Source organism: Colletes gigas, unplaced genomic scaffold (assembly GCF_013123115.1).
Source record: "Colletes gigas isolate AHSC1104 unplaced genomic scaffold, ASM1312311v1 Colletes_gigas_Sc00020, whole genome shotgun sequence".
Lineage (NCBI taxonomy): Eukaryota > Metazoa > Arthropoda > Insecta > Hymenoptera > Colletidae > Colletes > Colletes gigas.
The window spans coordinates 381,328-404,196 of record NW_025106649.1 but is presented as its reverse complement, the minus strand read 5'-3'; the positions used below and the strand labels follow the sequence as shown (position 1 = coordinate 404,196).

Genomic DNA, 22,869 nt, shown 5'->3' with positions numbered 1-22,869 from the left:
CATTTTGGTACAATAATGGCGAGAACTTTGATGATATTATCAAAGAAGTGCTGAGAAATAATTTGAGAATCATAGAAAACGCAAAAGGAATGTATAGAATTTTTTAAAATAAAAATTTGACCTTTATTATTGTGTGTTCACAGTAATGGGGCATTTTTATACCCCAAAATGTACTAGTAAAAAATAGAAAGCAGCCATCTTCCTTGCTCGATTGTCTTTATTTTATGCCCCACGATTTTAGGAAACGAATATTTTGGCAAAGGAATAAAGATAACAATTTAAAATACTATTCAAGAGTGTCGTTCTATTATTTTGAAATTATTTTATTTTAATACATTGACTGTTATACCAAACCCCTCAAATATGTCCACGAAAGCAAAACTTCGTTTTTAGATAATTGGAAACTAACATACCTAGAATTTGCCATAGGACTTATTAATACAGCTTTGTTAAAATTCAAAACTCTATCTAGATTTATTTTATTTAACATATAATCTTGAGAAATAATTTCTATAGCTCATCAGTTATAGCTCTATAGCTTAGCAGTTAATGTGTTAAGGGTTGTGAATATCAGTTTAAAAAACATGGTATGAAAAGGGTACTTCATTGGGGGTTGGAAACAGCTGGGAAAAAAATGTTAAAAACCACTATTAATTTCGTACAAAAATTCCCTTTTCAATCTGCAACATACTCTCTGTTAAAAATTAATCTACCTACATCAACACCCCTTTTGACACTAGAACTACCGACAATTATAGTGTCAAAGAAATTAAGACGGTATACATATACTTGAAGAAATGTATAATGGAAATAATTGTTTATTCATTCTCTTATAAAAATCCAGTTGAATAACTTTTTACAATTTTAATTAGAAACTACGAATGGGTTATTTTGACTACTTTGGTAGTTCTGGTGTTAACGAAGAACAAAACACGAAATTATTAAAACCGAAGTGCACACTGTGCGTCTACGCCTGGAGCAAATCAGAGTTTCTTTGATCGAAGAGGCAATCTTCCGTGGTGGTGGGGGTAGGGGGGATGATCTGTGCCCTTTCAAGCCGCGACTTTTCCCCCCAGGCTATTCCCCCGCTTCTAATTTTTTTTCGTTCACTAGATCGGTCCTCCGTCTCCTCTCTCTGTTCCAATTTCGCTCCTCGTGCATCTCGCCCGTTCATTTTCTCCCCTTTTATTCCCCTTTAATATACGACGTGTACGCCGCGCCGATGTAGCGCTGCATGTTGCATCGTACGCGTTTGACCCCCTTTTCCCTAACAGCCCCATTCACCGTGTCCTCCCTTTTTCTCTGTTGCTTCGGCGCATCGTGCGACGCTCTATGCTGTCGAGAGTTCGAATGTCTCGTACGCGCCACCCACACGATGAATGAGAGGCTTAGAGCACACCTCGGATACACGGTGCCAATTTTACTAGTCGCCTATCCTGGAAAGAATAAAAAGAACATATCGATCTGGCGTCATCCATCGATTCTAAATTTTTTACTATTTTTTAACGATCATCTTTTGATGCTATAATTGGTTCATAATTGCTTTCAAGATAGTACTACATCTGTAAAAGTCTATACAATATCAAAAAATTAAAGTACATCTCAGATACGTGAAAAATAATTTTCCATGTCTTTTTTACAATTTCCTAACGTTCTTACTTTTGACATTCTGATTAATTCATAATTGTTTTCAAGTTTGCAGAGGACTATACAGTCCTAATATACTACTTTTTATTTCTCACAGTATCATCATGGATTAGCCTAGAATTATAACTAGAACTTATGAAAATAGAATTTTCCTTCTTTAGGAGGGGGTATTTATCTCAACCATAATTAATATTAACTAAAACAAGACCATGTTTGGGCTCATTTTCACCGTAGAAACGTCACGAATCGATTGACAGCAACATCGCGAAGACGCAACGAAAAACCATAAAAATTGTAAATTTTCTCTCGCTGAAAGAAACTCTTTTCGATTCTTTGGCGCATTGTGTTCCACGCTGTCGAGAGTTCGGATGTCTCGTACGCGCCAGCCGATGAATGAGAGACTTAAAGAACACCTGAGATGTCTCGGACCAACTTTCCAAGTCGCTGTCGTCGTATCAAAGAAAGAGCAGAAAACAAAAAGAAAAAAAACAACCGACCGACTACGCCTGGCATCGTCTTTCGATTCCGTGGTCGTCGTTTCTCAGAGCTTTTCCGAGTCACCCCCCATCCTCCTCCCGCGTCGCTTTATTTTCTTTTCTTTTTCGAATCCTTATCCTCCTCTGAGGGACTCGTCGATATTCCTGATACTCGTCGTTTTCCTCTCTAGCCGCCTTAAAACTAGACGGATTTATCAAATGCTCTGACGGCGGAAACAATACTCCCCTGGGATAGTCTCAGTTTCTTCTGCTGTACTTCCGACGAGACGGCGCTTCCGGTGAACTGTCAGACGTACAAGGAAACGTTTTTTGTTGGCAAAACATATCTGGTTCCTACAGTCTCAATATTCTTATATTTGTAGGATAATGGGGAACAAACAAAATTGCTCGAATTACATATTACTTAATTTCAGTTGCATAAAAAATTATTTATTGGAACCAAAATGGTGAATTTGGATTTTCAAATGAAAATATTATTCCATGTAAAATTTTAAATTCGCTTACAGTAGAAAGTTTATTTAAAATTACATGTTTTCAATTAAGACTGAACCTACCACTAAAAAATCGGACAAAATTTGGTATCAAATTCTAGTTAGCTTCCAATGTAAGTAGGAAAAATATAGCAATCATGAAAGGAGAGAATCTTCAGTTTTCACTGTCTTAGAACAGTCTAACAACGTGTATCAAAAATAGTAAAACTTTACATACATGCAGTTCAGAAACTACTAGTGTTTTATCCATTATTGAGCAACTGATAGAAGCGGGAAGGCCTCCCCTTTAAAATGGTTTTTGGTTTTTGTCGATCGGACTTTCCGTTTTGAAGATATCGTAATTTATGTAAAGGGGTAATTTTTGCATGTTTACTGTTTACTACGAGCACGTACGGTCGTTGACCTCGCGTCAATGAAACGTAAACAAACGCTTCGAAGCGTTATATCTCCATAACTAGCCACCGCATCGACTTGAAATTAAAATCGTCATATCTCTGGAACTAATAACGCTATCGACTTAAATGAACAGTCATTTTAAAGGGCATTTCATCCTCTATCCAATGACTATACCAGCTACTGTAATTTTTGCTGTCTTCTAAGTTTATTTTCACATTTACTTTGACAAAGTAGTTTCAGCACTTCCTATTGATCATACGACTGGTTTGCGATAAAACTGAATCATAAATTGTTTATTTAATTGAAAATGAATTTAAATTTGTGTGCAGGGTGTTCACGTGATTACTATGCCTCCACTTTTCCGTAAATAATTATTTTCTCCAGAATTAACTACGGTATCGATTCGAAACAAGATCTATGTAGAGAAAATTCGGTCGCCTTTGAAAGTTTTCGGCCCGTTCACCCGGAAGTCACTATCGAAGAAGGCTCCGGGATCGGTATATCAATTCCCAATCTCCCCTCGGACGCGTTCGTCCATATTTTATCGTTGTGCTCCCGCATCGTCGACGCTTCTTCGCTTTTTCTTCGGCGTTCCCGCTCGATCTCCCGAGACGAAGGATTTGTCAAATTTCCCGGGGAGGACGTAAACAACGTTCCCCGCGGTACCGTCGCGTCGACGAGACGCGCTAGGAGTCCCTGGGCGGCATCGTCGCCGGGGAACGAAGACAGACGCGCGTGTTTCGCCCCGGATTGGGAAGAAAGAGAGGAAGGATTAGTGTACGCGTCGCCGTGAGTTATGCAGGCGGGTCACGGCAGGTCGTCGAATGGAATCGATATCTGCCGGGTGAAATAATAACCGTTCTCTTTCTCCCGTCTCGTTGCGCCCTTTGACCGTCTCCGTTCCTCGCGGGCAACGGTTACCGCGGGCAAAGTCACGGGGACCAGACCTCGACGACCTCCATTTTGAAATCGACAGAGAAATATTATAATATTATTTATTATTATTATTATTAGTCAATTTTTGTCGGTTGAATTTAACTCAATATTGTTCTCAAAATTATTCCGTTCACCTAACCTATCTTTGGTATACAATAATGATTCTTAAAATGAACGTCGCTCGCTGGTATATTCATCTTTCGTACAGCGGAGGCGAAATTCGACACCAGCTGATATTTATACACATCGATATAGGAGGATACTCCCAGTTGGGAGGAATAAAAATGTTCAACTTACGAATCACGTCTGAGGTTCATTTTAAGAATTATTACAGCGAGTTCTAAAATTATTGGCACGAGTATATAGTCACAAAAGAATGCACTGTTGGAAATGTTCAATTTACGAATCACGTGTGAGGTTCATTTTAAGAATAATTACTGTACAGTGGATCCCAAAATTATTTGCACAAGTATATGCATAGTAACAAAAGAATACGTCATTAGAAATGTTCAACTTACGAATCACGTCTGAGGTTCATTTTTAGAATAATTACTGAACGATGGCTGCCAAAATTATTCGCAAAAGTATATGCATAGTAACAAAAGAATACATCATTGGAGATGTTCAACTTACGAATCACGTCTGAGGTTCATTTTAAGAATCATTACGGTGTGAGTCCCAAAATTATTAGCACAGGTATACAGACACAAAAGAATGCAATGTTAGAAATGTTCAACTTACGAATCACGTTTGAGGTTCATTTTAAGAATCATTACAGCGAGTCCCAAAATTATTGACACAGATATACAGTCACAAAAGAATGCACTGTTAAAAATGTTCAATTTACGAATCACTGTCTGAGGTTCATTTTAAGAATCATTACTGTTCAGTAAGTACCAAAATTATCAGCGCAGGTATATACACAGTAACAAAAGAATTGATCATGGAAATTTGGTCACTAAATATAGTTTAAAAATTTGTACAAAATTGAGAATAACAATAGGGTATGAAATAATTATTCTGAACATTTTGTAAAAGACGAAGACAGTGGAATATTTCTACATTGAATTCACAATTAACTGCAAGTAAAATTGCAAAAATTTTCATCCTAGACGATGGTATTTTAAATAATACTGTTTTTAAAGCGTGCAGGACTGGTTGCTACGTGTGTAGAAGGGATTCGCCCTTGTTTGGAGCCACCTTGTCTCTGCTTTTCATTGATAACACGCGCTAGTTGATTATGATCCACAATGGGGTTCCTGGCTTTCGTTGTTTATACCATTGTCCTCGTAATTCTAAAAGTTAAACTCGATACTCTTATCCTGACTAACAGGAGTTTCATACAAATGTTAGAATACCATTGTGTGGTATAATACTTAAATTCAGGGGGTATTCTCATTGAAAACGCCATTTTTCGATCAATGATTAGAATTTAACATAACGAATTGTCCAAAACATTTGAAGTTTAACACACACATACATTAGTATTTCCAGAAAGTAATTAGATTTTGATTAAGTTATTAATTTCTTCCTATGGTCTGTTAAAAAGCTTTTTCTGTATAGTAGCTATGATTGGGGTAGTTTTATTTATCCTGTTTAATTGTTACAGAATAATACAAGAAAAATATAGTTTAACAACACATTATACCTCTTTTAAGGTCTCTTGAAAGAATATTATAAACTATAAACAATCAATATACAGTTATTTTACAATATCTGACACTAGGGTGGATACAGTTAGAAATTTGTATCTTTTAAACATAATTTGACCAATAATCAGCCTCAGACTCTTGCAATTATAATTTCACAATAACTGTAAATAACAATAGAAGCAGTATAATAACATGCATTTGAAACTTTCATCGTTTGAAAAAGCCAACTTCTTTCCTGCATCAATTTTTAAGCGAAGAAACTTCAAATGATTAACAATATAAATGAAGGAATAATCCTTTGTTCCCCCTCAATGGATTCTGCTTATTAAAAATTGTAATGAAATTCTACTGCTTTTTAAGTTCCCCGATTTCTACGTAACGCTGTTTCTTCCTCGTTTCATTTATCTCTTTCACGTTACTCCTTTATCCAATTAAATGGGGGAAAAAATGGTATGTATTTCTCTTTTTCGCAATTACTCCGCCTTTCTATGCGCAGCTATTCAGTACGTATCTCGTTTACTTCTTTCGAAACATTTTGCGTGGTAATATCAGCCCACGAACAAATAATTTCTGCTCATTACTCGAACTCTAATCGTCGCTAACGAGCAGTAATTTTCACTGAAACGGAGAAAATGTTATGCCCTCGACTGCAAACAGCTTATTGCTCTTTCCAGATGATAATCTGGACGTACTAGCGGTTCCATTAACGATCATTGCACAAAGACTATTGGTTTTAGATTTCTGCCCGACGAAATGATTTATTAAATATTGAAAATGAGAGAAACGATCGACGAACTAACAAAAATATTACTCGTGCCTTCTTCAGTTTAACAACCTTGACTTTCTAATTAGTGACTCTTGACAATACATAAACACATTATTTCTACAATGTTCATACAATGTGGAATTCAAAAATTCAAAATAGTAATTATATTAACTACATTGTAATAATAATTTTTCCTAAGACAGAATTCTAGACAATTTCTCAGAGTTCCCAATTAAACATATTTAATAATAAGGTGATAGAATTTTACACGAAAATGGGGATATGAAGGCTTCTTTAATGCTATTGAATTAAATTTATTATTAAATAATATATAAATTCGGTGCAGATCTATGGGAGCTACAAAATTTGAGTTATATTAAATTTATTGTATATTAATTGGGGTTGTATTGATAAAAATTAATAATCGGTATATATTTTAGTAGACAACGTATAAGAACTTTAAATTATAAACTGTGGCGATACTTCCTGCACTCGCCGACAGAGGGCCACGCTTAACTTTCACCTCTCTCACAAGTACTCGATCGACCACCTATTTCTGCATATACACTTCTTAATTGACTATTGAATAAGTCCACAAGCAGACCTCTACAAACCACACAAAGATTTTTTCAGCAAAATAGTTTTTAAATACATTAAAATAATAATTTACGGGTGTTTCGCGTAATAATAAATTTTGAGAAACATATTAAATATCTCGAATTTCTGAGGAAAGCAGTAAGAAAGATAGTCCAACGGGGATTGTTATTAAATTTTCGCCTATCTTCGAACGTTATCCAGCAATTTCAACCGATCGTAAAAATCATGTTAAGGAGAAATTCTTTGGCGTTGGACTCTCGCCTTCTTGGAGAAAATTACGTCTGCCCTTAGCCGATAATCCGCCTAGGATAATCCTCGATTCAGCCTCGTCGAATTGAGAATCCCTGACCGACCCAGGAAAGTAATCAGTTTTCAAGTAACATTACTTTTCGAATCCAGCCCTCCTCCGACCAGATAAAATTAGAAGGGTGAATAGCGAAGGGGGTTTGACTCCCATAACGCTTCATCGTTTGCACAGCGGCGGTTCCCTCTTTTCTTCTCTTTCGAATGTGAATCAACTTTATTAAACGACCACTGCCGGACGCTTTTATCAGCACCGCGTCGCGGAACAAAACGAATTTTTAATTATTTTAATCATCGCCAGTCGAGGCAGACTCAATATCCTACTTCGATCCGTTAAGTCTTAAGTCCAGTTCGTCATAAGAATTTTCTTATATCGAGTAATACTGTGATGCAAATAGATCAGTATTTGGTCATAATAAATTTGGATGAGATTCATTTTAGGTTGCAGAAAATAAGTATACTGAAATAAATTTTAGGTAATGTAGTTTACAATGGTCTGGGTTAGGTGAAATCGAAATTTTAGTTTTTCAAAATATTGTACAGTTTTAATGTGGCAAAGGGTGTGTTAAGAAAATCTTATAAGGACTATATTATCTTCACTTTTTACCCTACATTGACATATTGAAACGTGTTGATCAACAACAAAGCCTCAGAATTCTTTTATTGAAGAACAAACTTTAAATTCTGTTGACCGTAAAGATCGAATTGTCGCGATGCCTTATTCAAATAAGGATTTCTATACTAAATTTTAACAATTTCAATCTTGGAAAAACAAATTTTAAAGAAAAATCGACAGAAGGTAGGTGGGCATATTTTTCAGCGAAAAAAAAATTTCAAATTGTTCTGGAAAAATTATTTTCGATTGCAAGGGACAATTACAATCATTTTTGGTGAATACACATACCCCCGAATTCCGACGCACTTTCGAGAAAAAAATTCCAATAGATACACAAATTTTTCGGCAAAAAAAAAAATTTCAAATCGTTCTGGAAAAATTATTTTTAGTTGCAAGGGTCAATAACAACCATTTTTGGTCAATAGACATACCCCCGAATTCCGACGCACTTTCGAGAAAAAAATTCCAATAGGTAAACAAATTTTTTGGCGAAATTGAAATACTTCAAATCGTTCTGGAAAAATTAGTTTTAGTTGCAGAGGTCAATTATAATCATTTTTGGTCAATAGACATACCCCGGAAATCCTACGCACTTTCGAGAAAAAAATTCAGTACGGGCGGAACTTTAAATGTTAATAAATGGTTCCCCGAAATTTCATGCAAATATTTAAAACGTCATAACTTCTGAACGGATTGGAGAATTTTAATGTTTCAATATGCAAATAACGCGTATTTTAGTCAAGAATATGTAGAAATTCTAACAATAATGAAAAAGTTGTTCTTTGACCCCGTAAAATGAGAAAAACTCCATAAAAGTGGTCCAATTTTCAAACAGCCATAAATCCTACAATAGTGAATATATTCCAATGGAACTTTTCTCTGAAGTAGAGCTTATGAGTGTCTACAAAAAAGTATTAAACAACTTTCCTGTAGGGCGTCAAACAAAATTATTAAAAATGAAAAACGAATTTTTAAGAAAAATCAACAGGGTAGCTGCTAAAATTTCTCAACGAAATTAAAAAGTTTGAAATTATTCTGGAAAAATTATTTTCAATTGCGAGGGTCAATCGCAATCATTTTTGGTCAATAGATATACCCCCGAATTCCGACGCAATTTCGAGAAAAAAATTCCAATAGGTAAACAAATTTTTTGGCGAAATTAAAATATTTCAAATCGTTCTGTAAAAATTAGTTTTAGTTGCAGGGGTCAATTACAATCACTTTTGGTGAATACACATACCCCCGAATTCCGACGCACTTTCGAGAAAAAAATTCCAATAGATATACAAATTTTTTGGCGAAATTAAAATATTTCTAGCCATTCTGGAAAAATTATTTTCGGTTGTGGGGGCCAATTACAAGTATATTTAGTCATAAAACATACCCGCGAAATCCTACCCACTTTCAAGAAAAAAATTCGAGTAGGTACTGAAATTTTTAGTCGAAATTAAAAAATTTCAAATCATATTAAAAAAATTATATTTAGTTACAGGGGTCAATTACAATCATTTTTGGTCATTACGAATACCCCCGAAATCCTACCCAATTTCGAGAAAAAAATTCGAGTATGTACTGAAATTTTTAGACGAAATTTAAAAATGTCAAATCATACTAAAAAAATTATATTTAGTTACAGGTGTCAATTACAATCATTTTTGGTCATTACACTTACCCCCGAATTCCTACGAAGTTTCAAGAAAAAAAATTGTTTAATTTCGTTTCCCCGAAATTTCATGCGTTATATAAAAAATCATATCTGCTGAACAGATTGGAGGATTTTAATGTTTCAAATGCAAACAACGCGTATTTTAGTGAAGAATATTTAAAAATTCTAAGTATGGTGGAAAAATTATTGCTTAACCCTGTGAATTGAAAAAAATACCATAAAAATGGTTCAGTTCCTCGTTCGTGTCACTTCGTACGTAGGTATACTCCAATTATCCGGCATATGTGATTTTCCAGCATTGCCCCCGTCTCGAGTACGCCGGTTAATCGGAATTTTACCGTACAATTTTTAGTAGATTGAACGCAAATGAATGACCCGTTAACGCGTTCAGTCGATGATATTTTTTGTGACTGGCTGTACGACCGGTGGAGTATTCGGTAACCAAGCGTTAGTAAGCAGTATCGTCGCATAAAGTGGGGAGGCCTGGTGAGCAATGGATCGTCGACCCTCGCAGTCGGGCAGTTAACGTTCGTCCGCCTGGTGAAAACGCGAACGGTTCTCGTCGAAGGTGGCGCGGTATAATTCCGTCGACGATGGCGGTGGGTGCACGTTGATGGAAAGCCATTCCCTTAATTTTCTCCAAAGAAAGAAAAAGGGGATGAAAACTCCTTCGTTGCCACGGCGTGTCCGCGTAGCGTTTTCCTTGACCGCGCTGTGATCCCGTTGGAAAAACCCGAAGGAACCGGTCCAATCCGTGAAAAGCAATTCCCCGCGTCTTTCTCGAGGGTTGAAATCGCGGACCCCCAACGAATATTTATGGTGTCCAGTGCTACGGATCCGTGTTCCGTGTTCCGCGCGTTATCTTTTCTACGCAGAAGGGCTGTTCTCAAAGTTCAATTTACGCTGGTTGCCTCGCGTTTTGAAACTACCGGGGAAGAATGGGTACGTGTTTTGCGGCAAACTGTGCTCGTGCTAATTTGTTCCGTTTCCACCCGCGTGCAAGAGTAATGAACGTTGCTGGCGACGCTGAACCGCGCGAAAGGGGCTAATTCGTTGAAAGAGGTCCAAGTCGTTTGGAGCCTAGGTGTAACGTACATTATTCAGTTTTTAAAGGATGGAGGGGAACGTGGCTTCAGCGGGATAATTATTTGCACGGTTCCAGAGATTACTACAGTTGTTTGTTCAACGGTTTCCGCGGCACGAGATACGTGAAATAAATTTTGAGGAACTTTCGTCGAAGTTCAAATTTTATTTTAGATCCTATGGAATATAGTGTATAAAATAAATTTTGAGAAAAGATTAAGATTGATAGAATATTCACAAAATACAAAATAACTTGTTATTTTAACATCGTATATGAGAGAATGAAAATAAGGATTATACTAAAAATATCGATCTGAGCACGATTAGTATATCTCTGAAATGGGGGGAAAAGATACACCAAGGGGTCGATCTATCAAAATCTCGTCGTTTGACATTTTATTTTTGTTTACTGAGAAAGATTCGATAATGAAAATCGGAGAACGAGAATGGTAATTTGCTTTGATCGAATGAGCATCGAGACTCGTTTGAATCGTCGGATGAGGAGTGTCTGAAGCAAATAGACACCCCTGTTAAATTGCACTAGACACTGGCGGGTAACAGGGGTGGTTCTGGTTCGAGGGCTATCCCTTAATTATCCTGTGCAATGACGCATTCGACGTTCACACAGGTATTTCGTCGCTATCGATCCCTCGGAAAGCCGTGGACACGTGCGCGGGAACCAGCGAACTTTCGTAGTTTCGACGATTAGGGCCACTTCATCGCGCCAATTAAATTATCCCCGGCGTGCTCGATCCCCGGGAAAAGTTCGTACGATTTGGCGAAACGGGACAAAGTGTGATCGACGATAATAATTCCGGGATTCGGCACTCGGCGGCGAAGTGAGTGATTCGTGGAAACGAGCCGCGATAACAAGTCTCGCGCGATAATAATAGCCATAATCCAAACTGGACGAAATATAGTTTCGCGGTTGGTTTCGTTCGGATGTTCGGGACCGTATTAAATTATTGGAAAACGAATTTTAACGACGGCGAAAATACGGAACACTTCGATCGGCGAAGTGAAAAATGGTGAGTCTGCTTTTAAATTCTACGCTTTTGGGAATTATATCGACGATTAATTCCCAAATTTCAAGCTTAACGAGTTTCAACCAGTTTTGGTGGAATATTCAAAGTTTTGAAGCATTAATTAATTGGTTTAATATTGCATTGGAGTATCTCGAATTTTCTTCTGTGGAACGTAAATTCTTTTTTTTTTTATTCAAAACTGAGGTTGATGATAATATATGACTGTACTTCTTTCACAGAATTTCAATTTTTTAATTTTTATAAGTTTAAATGAATACGTATTATATAAATATTCCAATTAAGGGAAAGAATTTTTAAAAAATTCCCTAAATCTATAATTAACCTTGTCTGCCTATTATAGTATACTGTAATGAAGTTCCCACTGTATTAAAAATTGTACTTCTCTCACATAATTTCAATTTCTTAGTATTTATAAAAAAAAAGAATTTTAATGTCTTCAATATGGCGACTTTCTATAGGAAAAATTCTCGTGTTACCACTGGAAAAAATTTTAATGGAAGATTCTAGAGGCCAAAATAAGACGAAAATCAAGAATACTAACTTGTTGATGGAGGCTTCGTTAAAAAGTTATTAACCTTTAAAGTTCTGCCGGTACTGAATTTTTTTCTCGAAAGTGGGTAGGATTTCGAGGGTATGTATAATAACCAAAAAGGATTGTAATTGACCCCTGTAACCAAATATAATTTTTTTAGTATGATTCGAAATTTTTTAATTTCGTCTAAAAATTTCAGTACCTACTCTAATTTTTTTCTCGAAAGTGGGTAGGATTTCGAGGGTATGTCTAATGACCAAATATGACTGTAATTGACCCCCATAACCGAAAATAATTTTTTCAGAATAATTTGAAACTTTTCAATTTCGTCTAAAAATTTCAGTACTTACTCGAATTTTTTTCTAGAAAGAGGATGGGATTTCGAGGGTATGTATAATAACCAAAAATGATTGTAATTGAACCCTGTAACTAAATATAATTTTTTTAGTATGATTCGAAATTTTTTTAATTTCGTCTAAAAATTTCAGTACCTACTCTAATTTTTTTCTCGAAACTGGATAGGATTTCGGGGGTATGTGTATTCACCAAAAATGATTGTAATTCAGCCCCCCAACCAAAAATAATTTTCTTAGAATGATTTGAAATTTTTTAATTTAATTTTTTATTAACTTTTTAATGAAGCCTTAGTCAAGAAATTAATATTCTTGATTTTCATCCTATTTTGACCTCTAGAATCTCCTGAAAAATGTACTTCTCTCACACAATTCCAATTTCTCAATATTTATAAATTTGCTACAGTAAAAACATATTATATAAATATTTCAATTAAAAAAAAGAATTTCAAAAAATTTCTCTAAATCCTAATAATTAACCAGTCTTGTCTGCCTATTATTTACAGTAATTGACCTTTCACTGTATTAAAAAAAATTCCACCATTTTCTCACAATGTGCTAAATTTAGAATAATCAAACAAGCCAACGAATTAGAAGATCTTGCCTGTTAAGGGTTAACATTTGTCGTCTGCGTGTTTGGGGCATTTTTTCCGGCCTGAACGATAATATTTATTCCGTGGAAAAAAGGGACGTTCGCAGGCCTCCATTTCGGATAACAAACCGAGAAGGAAAAGAAAGAACAAAGGGTACGGGACGGCGGCGTGACTCCGTACTCGGAAGGAGGGCCCCGTTTATTTGAATTTTCGCGGTAGTAGTGTCGTTTAAAGCAAAGAAGTCGTCTGTTTATTGTTTCTCGATCGTTTCACTTCTGTTGTCGCATCTCGGGGATTACCGTCGACCCGTTTCGATCGGTACGAACACGCTTTTAAAGAGCAACGGGAGAAAAAGTCGCGCTTAACCCACGGGGATCTTTTGTCCGACTTATGGCCTTTTCACCGTACCTTTACGACCCAGACGGCGAAAACGTGAAAGAGCATTTTCTACCCTCCCCCATGAGTCACTTCTTACGCGGTAATTCTACGTATCTGAATAGTAGGGGGAGGGATCGGGAGAAATTGAGGAAAAGTGGAGCAGTTTTCCGTTCTCTCGATTTACAGTCGTTTAAAATAATTGGATGAAACGGTTGGAGGGCGGTTTGCTTCAAATATCTTTTTTTTTCGTTAATTTTAATACCCCTTAAACCATCGTACAAAATTCTTAACCCTTTTGGACTCACGTTACAGTGTAAAAAACGAATTATTAATTATAATAGTATATATTTTCCTATCAAGAATTATGGACAGCTAAGGGTTGAAAAGATATTTTTCTTTTTAAACTGTTAATAAAGAATTTCCTCTCAAGCTGGATTTTGAGTGAAAGTTCGTCTTTTAAACACTCCAATATTTGTTTCGATTTTTTTGAATTAGGACATAAATATTAATATATTGAAAAATACTTCCACGTGCAAATCAAGTAACCTATACTTCCGTTGTATAAAGGGTTCCGGTACTGGCGACGAAAGGTGGGTTTTACGCAACGACCCTAATCGTAAACGCCAATTGTTATCACCCGATCGAACACCTACCCCGTGGCCCAAATCAGGACTCCGCCCTCGCGAAGTTTTATCGTGGGATTTCAAGGACAGATTTGGGGAAATTTTATTCACCAATAACGAACACAAATTTTAGATCCCTTTATAAATAAAGTTTATTCGTAAATCAGAATTTTAAAGTAATTTCTTTTCTGTATCTTTGGACACAATAATAAATAATATATCTGCTTGAAAAATATATCAAAATATACATAAACATGTGTACAAATTTTAAAATTTATGAGTCTAATACTTTTGTTAAAATTAATATACAAACTTGTATTTTCATTGTCTTCAAATCACCCCCTTAACTAAACAGAGTATTTTGATTTAACAAAGGAACAGAATTAGCTCGGTAAATAAAAATAGTTTACCAAAGGGAAAGAAGTCGCGTTAATTAGCGAGTTCCTGCAATTATCAACACTGATATCAAACTTCGCCGGCTGGTCTGTAATTACGAAATCAGAAACTGAAAGTTTATAAAAAAGTACGAGAGCCTTCGGTTGGAAAAGTTCCACTGGGCAACGAGTACAGAGATTCTGTTCTCTGTCGTGCAGCCGCCACCGTGGCGTCTGTTTTCTGACTCATGCCATCAGGGTTCTGACTTCAGCGAACCTCATGCTCGAGAATCGATAACAGTGAAATCAACCTCGCCGGAAGTCCTTGACCTAGGTCACGCGTTCGAGTACACCGATATCGATACACCCATTAAGCGCCTAATGGATCATGAGCAAGAATTTCCCAAAGATTTATTCCACATTACGTGATTCGTCAGCAATTATAATTATGTTAAATTGTAATTAACGATCGTCGATTACTCTGTAAACTTGGTACTATTTTCATGGGTTCGTATTAAAATTTTAGGGGTGAGAACTACCCTCAAAGTTGTGGACGTAACATTTATTTAGTTACAAAAAACTAGTGGAAATAGAAAAATAAATATGATTAGTTTTTATGGTGCATAAAAATTGAAATCTTTTTTAAATGTCTAATTTTTATAAATATCTGATTAGTTACAGTGACATAGAGTACCGGTGATATAGTGACAATTTTATAGAGTCCTTATGGTTGTTCTTTGGGAAGCATACTTCAAGTTTTTCGCTGTCTCTATTAATTTTTGAGATGATAAACCCTCTGCAATAACCCTGCGTGACTCATAGCTATTACACTACCATCCAAAAGTTCAATCTCACCGAAATAACGCTGGTCGTCACAAGTATATATTCGTATTTTTTAATATTATGATTCATAGAATATTCTTAGTTGTACAGGAGCTTGTAGGTAATAATTAATTATTAATATAAAATATTGTTCATTAACAAGCTACCTTTGTCAACGTTTCGATTCTATCTACAGAGTAAATTATGAATTATTTTATGAAACATAGAATATATAAAGTTTTAAAAATTCGAGAGAAATGGAAGGACCAAAAGTAATAATATCAAATAGAAAATTGTCACTTTGATTATCTTGAAACTGTCTACTGGACTGTAATTTACTTTTGAGACTTTCAAACAACATTACCATTTTAATCTGTTCGAAAAGTTGTTGACATTGTAGGAGACTTACGTCCATAGGTGCAATTATACTTATGGACACAGTGTACCTTAAACATGTAACTTTTTACCATCACGTGCCATTATCCAAACAAGTTAACCGATATTCGATTCAAAACTTTGAGGGTAGTTTTCACTCATTGAATGTGCAGTAATTTTAACAGTAATTTTTTAGTGCTCTATCTCAGTGTCAGATTTCATCAAAATTGAATATTCTTAATAGACTGATGTTCCTTTTATAATTTTTTAGGGTAAAACTAATTGATCCATTTCTCTGATAATTTTTCTTAATACCTTCGTACTGTCTTAGCGAAGATGACTCGAACTCTCAGTCGAAACGTTTATTAAATAATAGTTTTTTGCTTATGGAAGACTGAAAAATCAAGGTTTTCTTATTTTAGAATATATTCCATTTTATTCTCAACCCTTTGCATTCCATTGGCACAGCTATGGCCACGAACATAATATATGGCATATTCAAGTTTCATTTATGATAACACAAATTGAATTTAACAAATATACGAATGAAATTTAAATTCTAGGTATTTAAAACAATTTTTTTCTATTTTTAGAAGTCACATCCCAAAATTGCATTTATCATTGTTAGTTATTAATATCATAACTCGACCAGGACAGTTCAAATAGACTCTGTTTTTTAAGGTCCTACAGTGTGTTCTAAAATCATATAAAAATATTGAAATTTAACCCTTTTAGTAGACCATTGAGTTTTGATAATCACACTTTTTAAATTTTTATAAATGTTTTTTTTTAACGCGTTGGAATTGAATTGTCTGCCAAAACAGAGGGTGCCGGGTGGTGGCGGCGTGATTGTGGGGGGTGGCGGTAGTTCGGCCACCCCCCAAGGTGCACAACAGGCCAGCAACCTGGTGTACCGCGTGGTGAGCTCGAGGCATCCTGGCGGCGGTCATCATCCGCACGTGAAGAAGTCGGACAGCTCGCAGCAGACGGACAACTCGGCGTTCAAGCATCAGCAACAGCAACAGCAGGGCTCGAACAGCTCGGCGAACAGCAGCTCGAACAGCCAGCAATGGAAGAAATACATCGAGGCTGGAGCTGCGAGGGATCGGGAGAGAGACAAGGAGGGTGCACCCCCGAGTCCTAGTCCCTCCAGGCGATCCCAGGTAAACATTATAGTTTCGTCCCTTCTTGAGAGTCGTCGGTCTTCTGGGCAATATTGATCTTTCAGATGGGCTGTTTAGCTAGCTCCACTCTTTCGTGGCGCAAGAATTTCAATTTGGGACCTGTCTTGCGCTAGCAAGGCCCATAGGTCCCCATTTTCATTTTATAATACACGAGAGTCGTTGAACTTTTATATTATTCTTTTTTCCCGGAAATTCTAAAAATTTAAACCTCAAAAAATATATATTTACATTAGGAAATGTACTTATTATTTTAAGGAATATAAATATTGCTCTAAAAAAATTAATTAAAAGAGAAGAAAATGGTGGTTGAATCTCATGATGACCTGGAAATAGTTAGGAAACGTAGTTATTTAGTATATGCACTGAAATGTATTATTATAAAATTACATATATTTTTTTGTATAGTGTCTTCTCATATTTTGTCAGTGTAGATGATTTCTGCTCTCAAAATAACAATTTTTCATTGCTCCTACGTCTTCTATTGCAGACTATTAAAATAGCATTTATGAAAATCTGTTACCCATAATGCTTTCCTTGCCAGTTCATAGAAAATACTAAGCTTGTCAAGCAATTTACTTCAGAAGTTTTCTTTGGCATTGTCACTCCCTCAATCTATTCATATTCTTCATAATACTGTGATTTTGCTTCCAGACCAATGTAATCTTCCCTTTATAATATCCAATTAGAGGAGCTAAATTCTGCACCGACGAAAATCCGCTTTTCCCCCTAACTGGCGCATGTGCCCCGCGACATTTTAATACTGCAAGAAGCTATAAAGAATGCCCTTGCATGTGGTGCTCGCTACGTCTTTCCCCCCATAGATTACGTTTTCATAGTAGTTGTGCATGATTTATGTGAAACGAAATTCTGACCAATTAAAACCAATTAAAACTTTCTTGAAAACTGTACTTTATTCAATTTTAACGTCTACGTCTGGGATTAAGGGGGATTATTATATACTGTCGGTTAATTTTAAGACTCTAACCTGTCAATTTTTTCTTTTTCAATTTTTGAAACTTCTAATCTGATGCTCTTTGTGAGCAATGGTTTTATAAATTAGTCCTCCATTTTGTAGTTTGATGGAGATGTCCAAAAGCAAAAAAAGCTCTACATACCTTACTCATTTAATATTTCGTTTATTATAAAATTATTTTTTTAATTTGGGTAATCTGTACATGTGAAAACAAAATGGTCGTAGGTTTAAAATATATTTGTTTGGGTTGTCGCAGGATAAACATCGGAAACAGGCCATGGCCGAATATGCGAACGGGGAAAAACCTCAGAAAGTGTCATCGGGAACGTCGACCAGCGGCAGCAGCAAAGTTAGGGGAGTGCCGCAGAGTTTTGGATACGTGAAGAGACACAGCGCGGGGACCAGTCCCAGCCCCAACGGGGTCCAAAATGGAGGCAAAGATGCTACGAGAACGGCACAAGTCAGCGCTGTCCCAAGAACAAAGGCAAGCATACGTTCACCTTTTAATTGACCATACAACTCCATTCCCTTAACGTCATTGAATCGAGATATTTATTTTACAATTTTAAATATCAAGGTAATTATTATTCTTTAATATCGTCAAAGACATAATTTTTTTGAATCTTGAAGTCTTCAAAAAAGAAACATAATTTTAAGCCTAGAGAATGTATAAGAAAATTATACAGTTTAAAGTGAATAATTATAATTATTATAATTATTACATTCAAATATTTGTATATTATTAATATTTCATAGTACAAATATTCTTTTCTATTGACTCTACAAAGACATGGGTACTGAATATGAGAAAATATTTCCACTTCAAAGGGTTAAGTTTGATTAAATTATTAAGATACACAATACAAAATTATATAAAGTATCAATGGAGATTTTCTTATCAAAAAAGTATTAACAATTCTCGTGTATAAATAACCATTACCTTGATATTTATGAGCTACAGTACTACCTCGCTTCTTGCACTAACGTTAGGGATACATGAAACAGAATCACTCTCATGGACACGCAAGAAGAGGAGCAGTGTTATTTCCTTGAATTTGACTTCCATAATTTTTGACAGTTATCAAGTAAGGTTGCTTACTTTCTTCAATTCTCTGTTACAGGTTAAAGTGTCAGGTGGTACTCAGACATGCACCACAGAGCTCCAGGCCAATTCCTCCTCGTCGAGTCAAGGGCACCATTACAAGAGCTACAGTCTCACGGGTCCTAGTGCCAGTCAACTGTCACAGTCGGTACGAGATCGCCTTATGCTCGGATCGCAGAGCTTGCCGAAGCCTGGTAGCCCGGAATTCACAGCGTTGTTTGCATCTGCCCATCATCGAGAAAGAGGACCCGGCGCTGGACCAACCAGCACCTCCTTCTCCCCGCGAGTACTCAAACCGTCGGATGGAAGTCTGAGCGACACGTGCAGCAACTATGCAGCGCCCGATCTTCAAGGATATTACACTCCCAATAGTCCGTACACTACGTCCTGGATGAGACACAGCAATACCTATACACCCAGTGGACGTTCTCAAGGTACATTTCTAGTATTTCAACTAGAAAAGGCTATCTACGCACATTAAAAATACTGAAACTTTAGACGCGTGCAGTTTCGAAACTACTAGTGTTTTATTTATAAATGAGGCATCGTTGGAAGCGGCAAAGCTTCCTCTTTGAAAATGGTTTTTGGTTTTTGTCGATCGGACTTTCCGTTTTCGAGATATCGTAATTTATGTAGAAGGGTATTTTTCTGAATTTGACTATCTCTGTCTCCGTCTGACGCATCGGACCTCTTTCTCTCTCGATGCACGTGAGTCGTGACCGAGTGACGTACTACGATCACGTGAGGTGAATGACCTCGCGATGTAAACAAACGCTTTGGAGCGTTATATCTTCGCAACTAGCCACCGCATCGACTTGAAACTAAAATCCTTATATCTCCGGAACTAATTACGCTATCGACTTGTTCGAACGCTCGTTTTAAAGGGCATTCCATCCTCTTCCTAATGATCATATCACCTACTATAATTTTTGCTATCTTCTATGTTTATTTTCACATTTACTTTGACGCTACATACCCAAAGTAGCTTCAGCACTTCCTATTGACCATACGACTGGTGTGCGATAAAAATAGATCATAAATTGTTTATTTAATTGGAAATGAATTTAAATTTGTATACAGGATATTTGCATAATTACTGTGCCATTTTTTCGTAAATAATTGTTTTCTCTGGAATTAACTACAGTATCGAAAGAAAATTTGTTTTCAAGAGCGTTTTATCTTCTATCCGATGAAAATTACTAATTTATTAATACTATTAAAGTACTAACGCATGTTTAGAGGAAAAGTATTGAATATTTTTGTACAGGTTCTTATAATCTTACGAATAAACTTCAAAACACAACTTTCTATATATATAATGCAAAAATTAGAAGTACGTTGCCTCGTAAAAGTGAAAAAGAAAGTCATTTGACCAGTGTTACTAAGAATGGGTACACATGAAGTGCCGGTAGGTTTAGTGTTAATAACAAGAATTTGGGAAATATATTCTAAAATTGAACTCCAGATACTGAAAGTACACATAAATAATGAGTTTCCATTTCGTTCAATTTTCCTCCCAAAGTTCACATCCATATTTATCCTGCTACCAATTTCGTATACAATGCTACTAAAATACACTCTCCAAAACTTTCATTAATCCAATATAAAATAAATTAAAGTGTTGGTGTATAAATTTAACTTAAAAGCAGGAAAGGAATAATTTGAAAGTTCTCTGTTTCATCAAATCCCTGTTGGAAATTGCATATACAAAAACCAGAGCACACGATAGTCCTGAAACTAGATAAACATACGTGAAACATGGACGCCTATTTTCGAGTTAATTCGATGAAGTTCGTGGGTATTGGACAATGTATTTACTCGAGTTTCGTAATTTCAGGAATGGGTTTATGCGAGGCGGACAGCGTGGAGTCGCTGGGTTCCCATCGTGCGAGCTTAACTCATGCTCGTTTGTTGATGCATCAAAGGGACTCGACCGGATCGCCAGCCCCGCCGCGACTGAACAGAAGCAATTCCATTAGGTGAGCCCGTAGCGTAAACGATATATATATTTTTTCTTGCACTAGTTACTTTCACAACCTCATACGAGATCCTTAGAAAGTCATTTGCATACGTCTATATGTATAGATGCATGACTAGAGGATGCAAATGTCTCATCATATTCGTTGAATCGATCAGTTTCAGCTTCTTTCTGATTCTTTATAATTAACCACTGCAATGACATCGATTGCTCGTTTACGGTGAAATAACGCAGATCATTTGATACCGTTCTAGCCATCTGCGGGACAGGACATTCCCAAGGTAGTGAGCAAAATCTAGAATACACATTCGTCGAGCCTGTTTTCAATGCATAAGTATTAAAACGAACAATACCCTCCGGGGTGGTATTAATACCCTACATGTACACACGAGTGACCGTTGTACGCACTTTACACACACACATCCCTGTGTATTTATATATTTCCAAGTCTTATTTACACGTGTATCGATTTTACTCAATAGCGATGTTTTAGTTTACCAGTAATTGGAACGACTTCGATTTTCATCGTATTTCGTATTTTGTATTTTTTCTACTTTGTGACTGGTCTGTGTGCTTATTGTGCGAACGCATGCTCTGTCGCTTCTTCGGTTTTCGTTTCTTTCTTTTTTTCTTTTTTTTACTTTCTTCTATGAACTTAGTTTTTCGCGATACGAAACGTACGTAATTAAGATCGTTTCTGACTTAGACCGTTCTTGGCTTACATTTTTTTGTTCCATGGAAGTACTCTTGCGAATCGTTCGTTAGACTCGTTTCCCTTCGTTGTGCTATTATAGAACTGCACGAGTGTATACACGATCGAGAAGTGGTACTCGGCTTTCAGACGGAACGGAATTTATCTTTTAATTAGGAGCCCCTTCCAGATCGACTAATTACGTATACACTCGGCCAAGTAGATAGACGTGTTCTCGTCGATGTCCTAAACAAACTGAACACTCGGATGCGAAGAGCACTCGTCCCGGTCGAGTCGTCCGTCCGTTTCTCCCGTGAATCGAACGCGACGGACTCCAGTTTTATGGAATAAAGAAATGAAAAAAAACCAACGACGATTCCGATTTCTTCGCATCTCAAGATTTCCGTTTCGCGGAAACGCGTGATTGCGTTCGGGAATTAACTTGTAATTGTCCGATTCGTTCTTCCTTTCCCGAACGCAATCAGGCGCGACATGCTACAACGATGTCTGTGCTTTCTATCGTTTCGAGCGAGATACTTGGGCAAATTCTCTGACGTTTCGACGAGATTTCTTAAGGAGATATTCCCGTTTTTCAGGACGAAAAAATCGATTTTTTAAATGATTATTAAAAGTGTGAAGGCTAGATAATGTTCTAGAACGTTAGCTTTCTAGAAATTATGCTGTTTAAATTAACAAACGATAGCCACGTTCATGCAGTTGAAATCTGAGTTTGATTTAAATCCAACATGGTGACCACTGTCCCCATTTTTCACCGCTTCAAAATTTGATTCGCTATATTATTAATAATAATCGAGAGAAGAATTTTTTCCGAGCTAGAATATTAAGAAATAGCCGTGCAAAAGTTGATCTTTCATAGTTTTTGGTAAAAATATTCTCAAAAAACGATAGCCACAGTAGTTGAAATCTAAGTTTGATTTAAATCCAACATGGCGACCATTGTCCCCATTTTTCGTCGCTTCAAGATTTGATTTACTCTATTATCAATAATAATCGAGAAAAGATTTTTTCCCCAGTATTAACAAATAACCGTGCAAAAGTTGATCTTTCATAGTTTTTGGTAAAAATATTCTCAAAAAACGATAGTCACAGTAGTTGAAATCTAAGTTTGATTTTAATCCAACATGGCGTCCAACTATCCCCATTTTTCGTCGCTTCAAAATTTGATTCGCTTTAT

At 36.3% G+C, this 22,869-nt stretch overlaps 1 protein-coding gene across 1 annotated transcript in view; it reads left to right on the top strand.

Annotated features, from left to right (window-relative positions):
- LOC122400878 (neuron navigator 3) overlaps positions 1–22,869 on the top strand; it is a 345,501-nt gene that overhangs the window by 222,892 nt on the left and 99,740 nt on the right. The window contains exons 11-15 of the mRNA XM_043402613.1: positions 16,571–16,909; positions 18,160–18,387; positions 19,025–19,439; positions 20,843–20,984; positions 21,238–21,264. Of these exons, the coding sequence (XP_043258548.1) occupies positions 16,571–16,909; positions 18,160–18,387; positions 19,025–19,439; positions 20,843–20,984; positions 21,238–21,264 (1,151 nt within the window). The remainder of the gene's footprint in view (positions 1–16,570; positions 16,910–18,159; positions 18,388–19,024; positions 19,440–20,842; positions 20,985–21,237; positions 21,265–22,869) is intronic.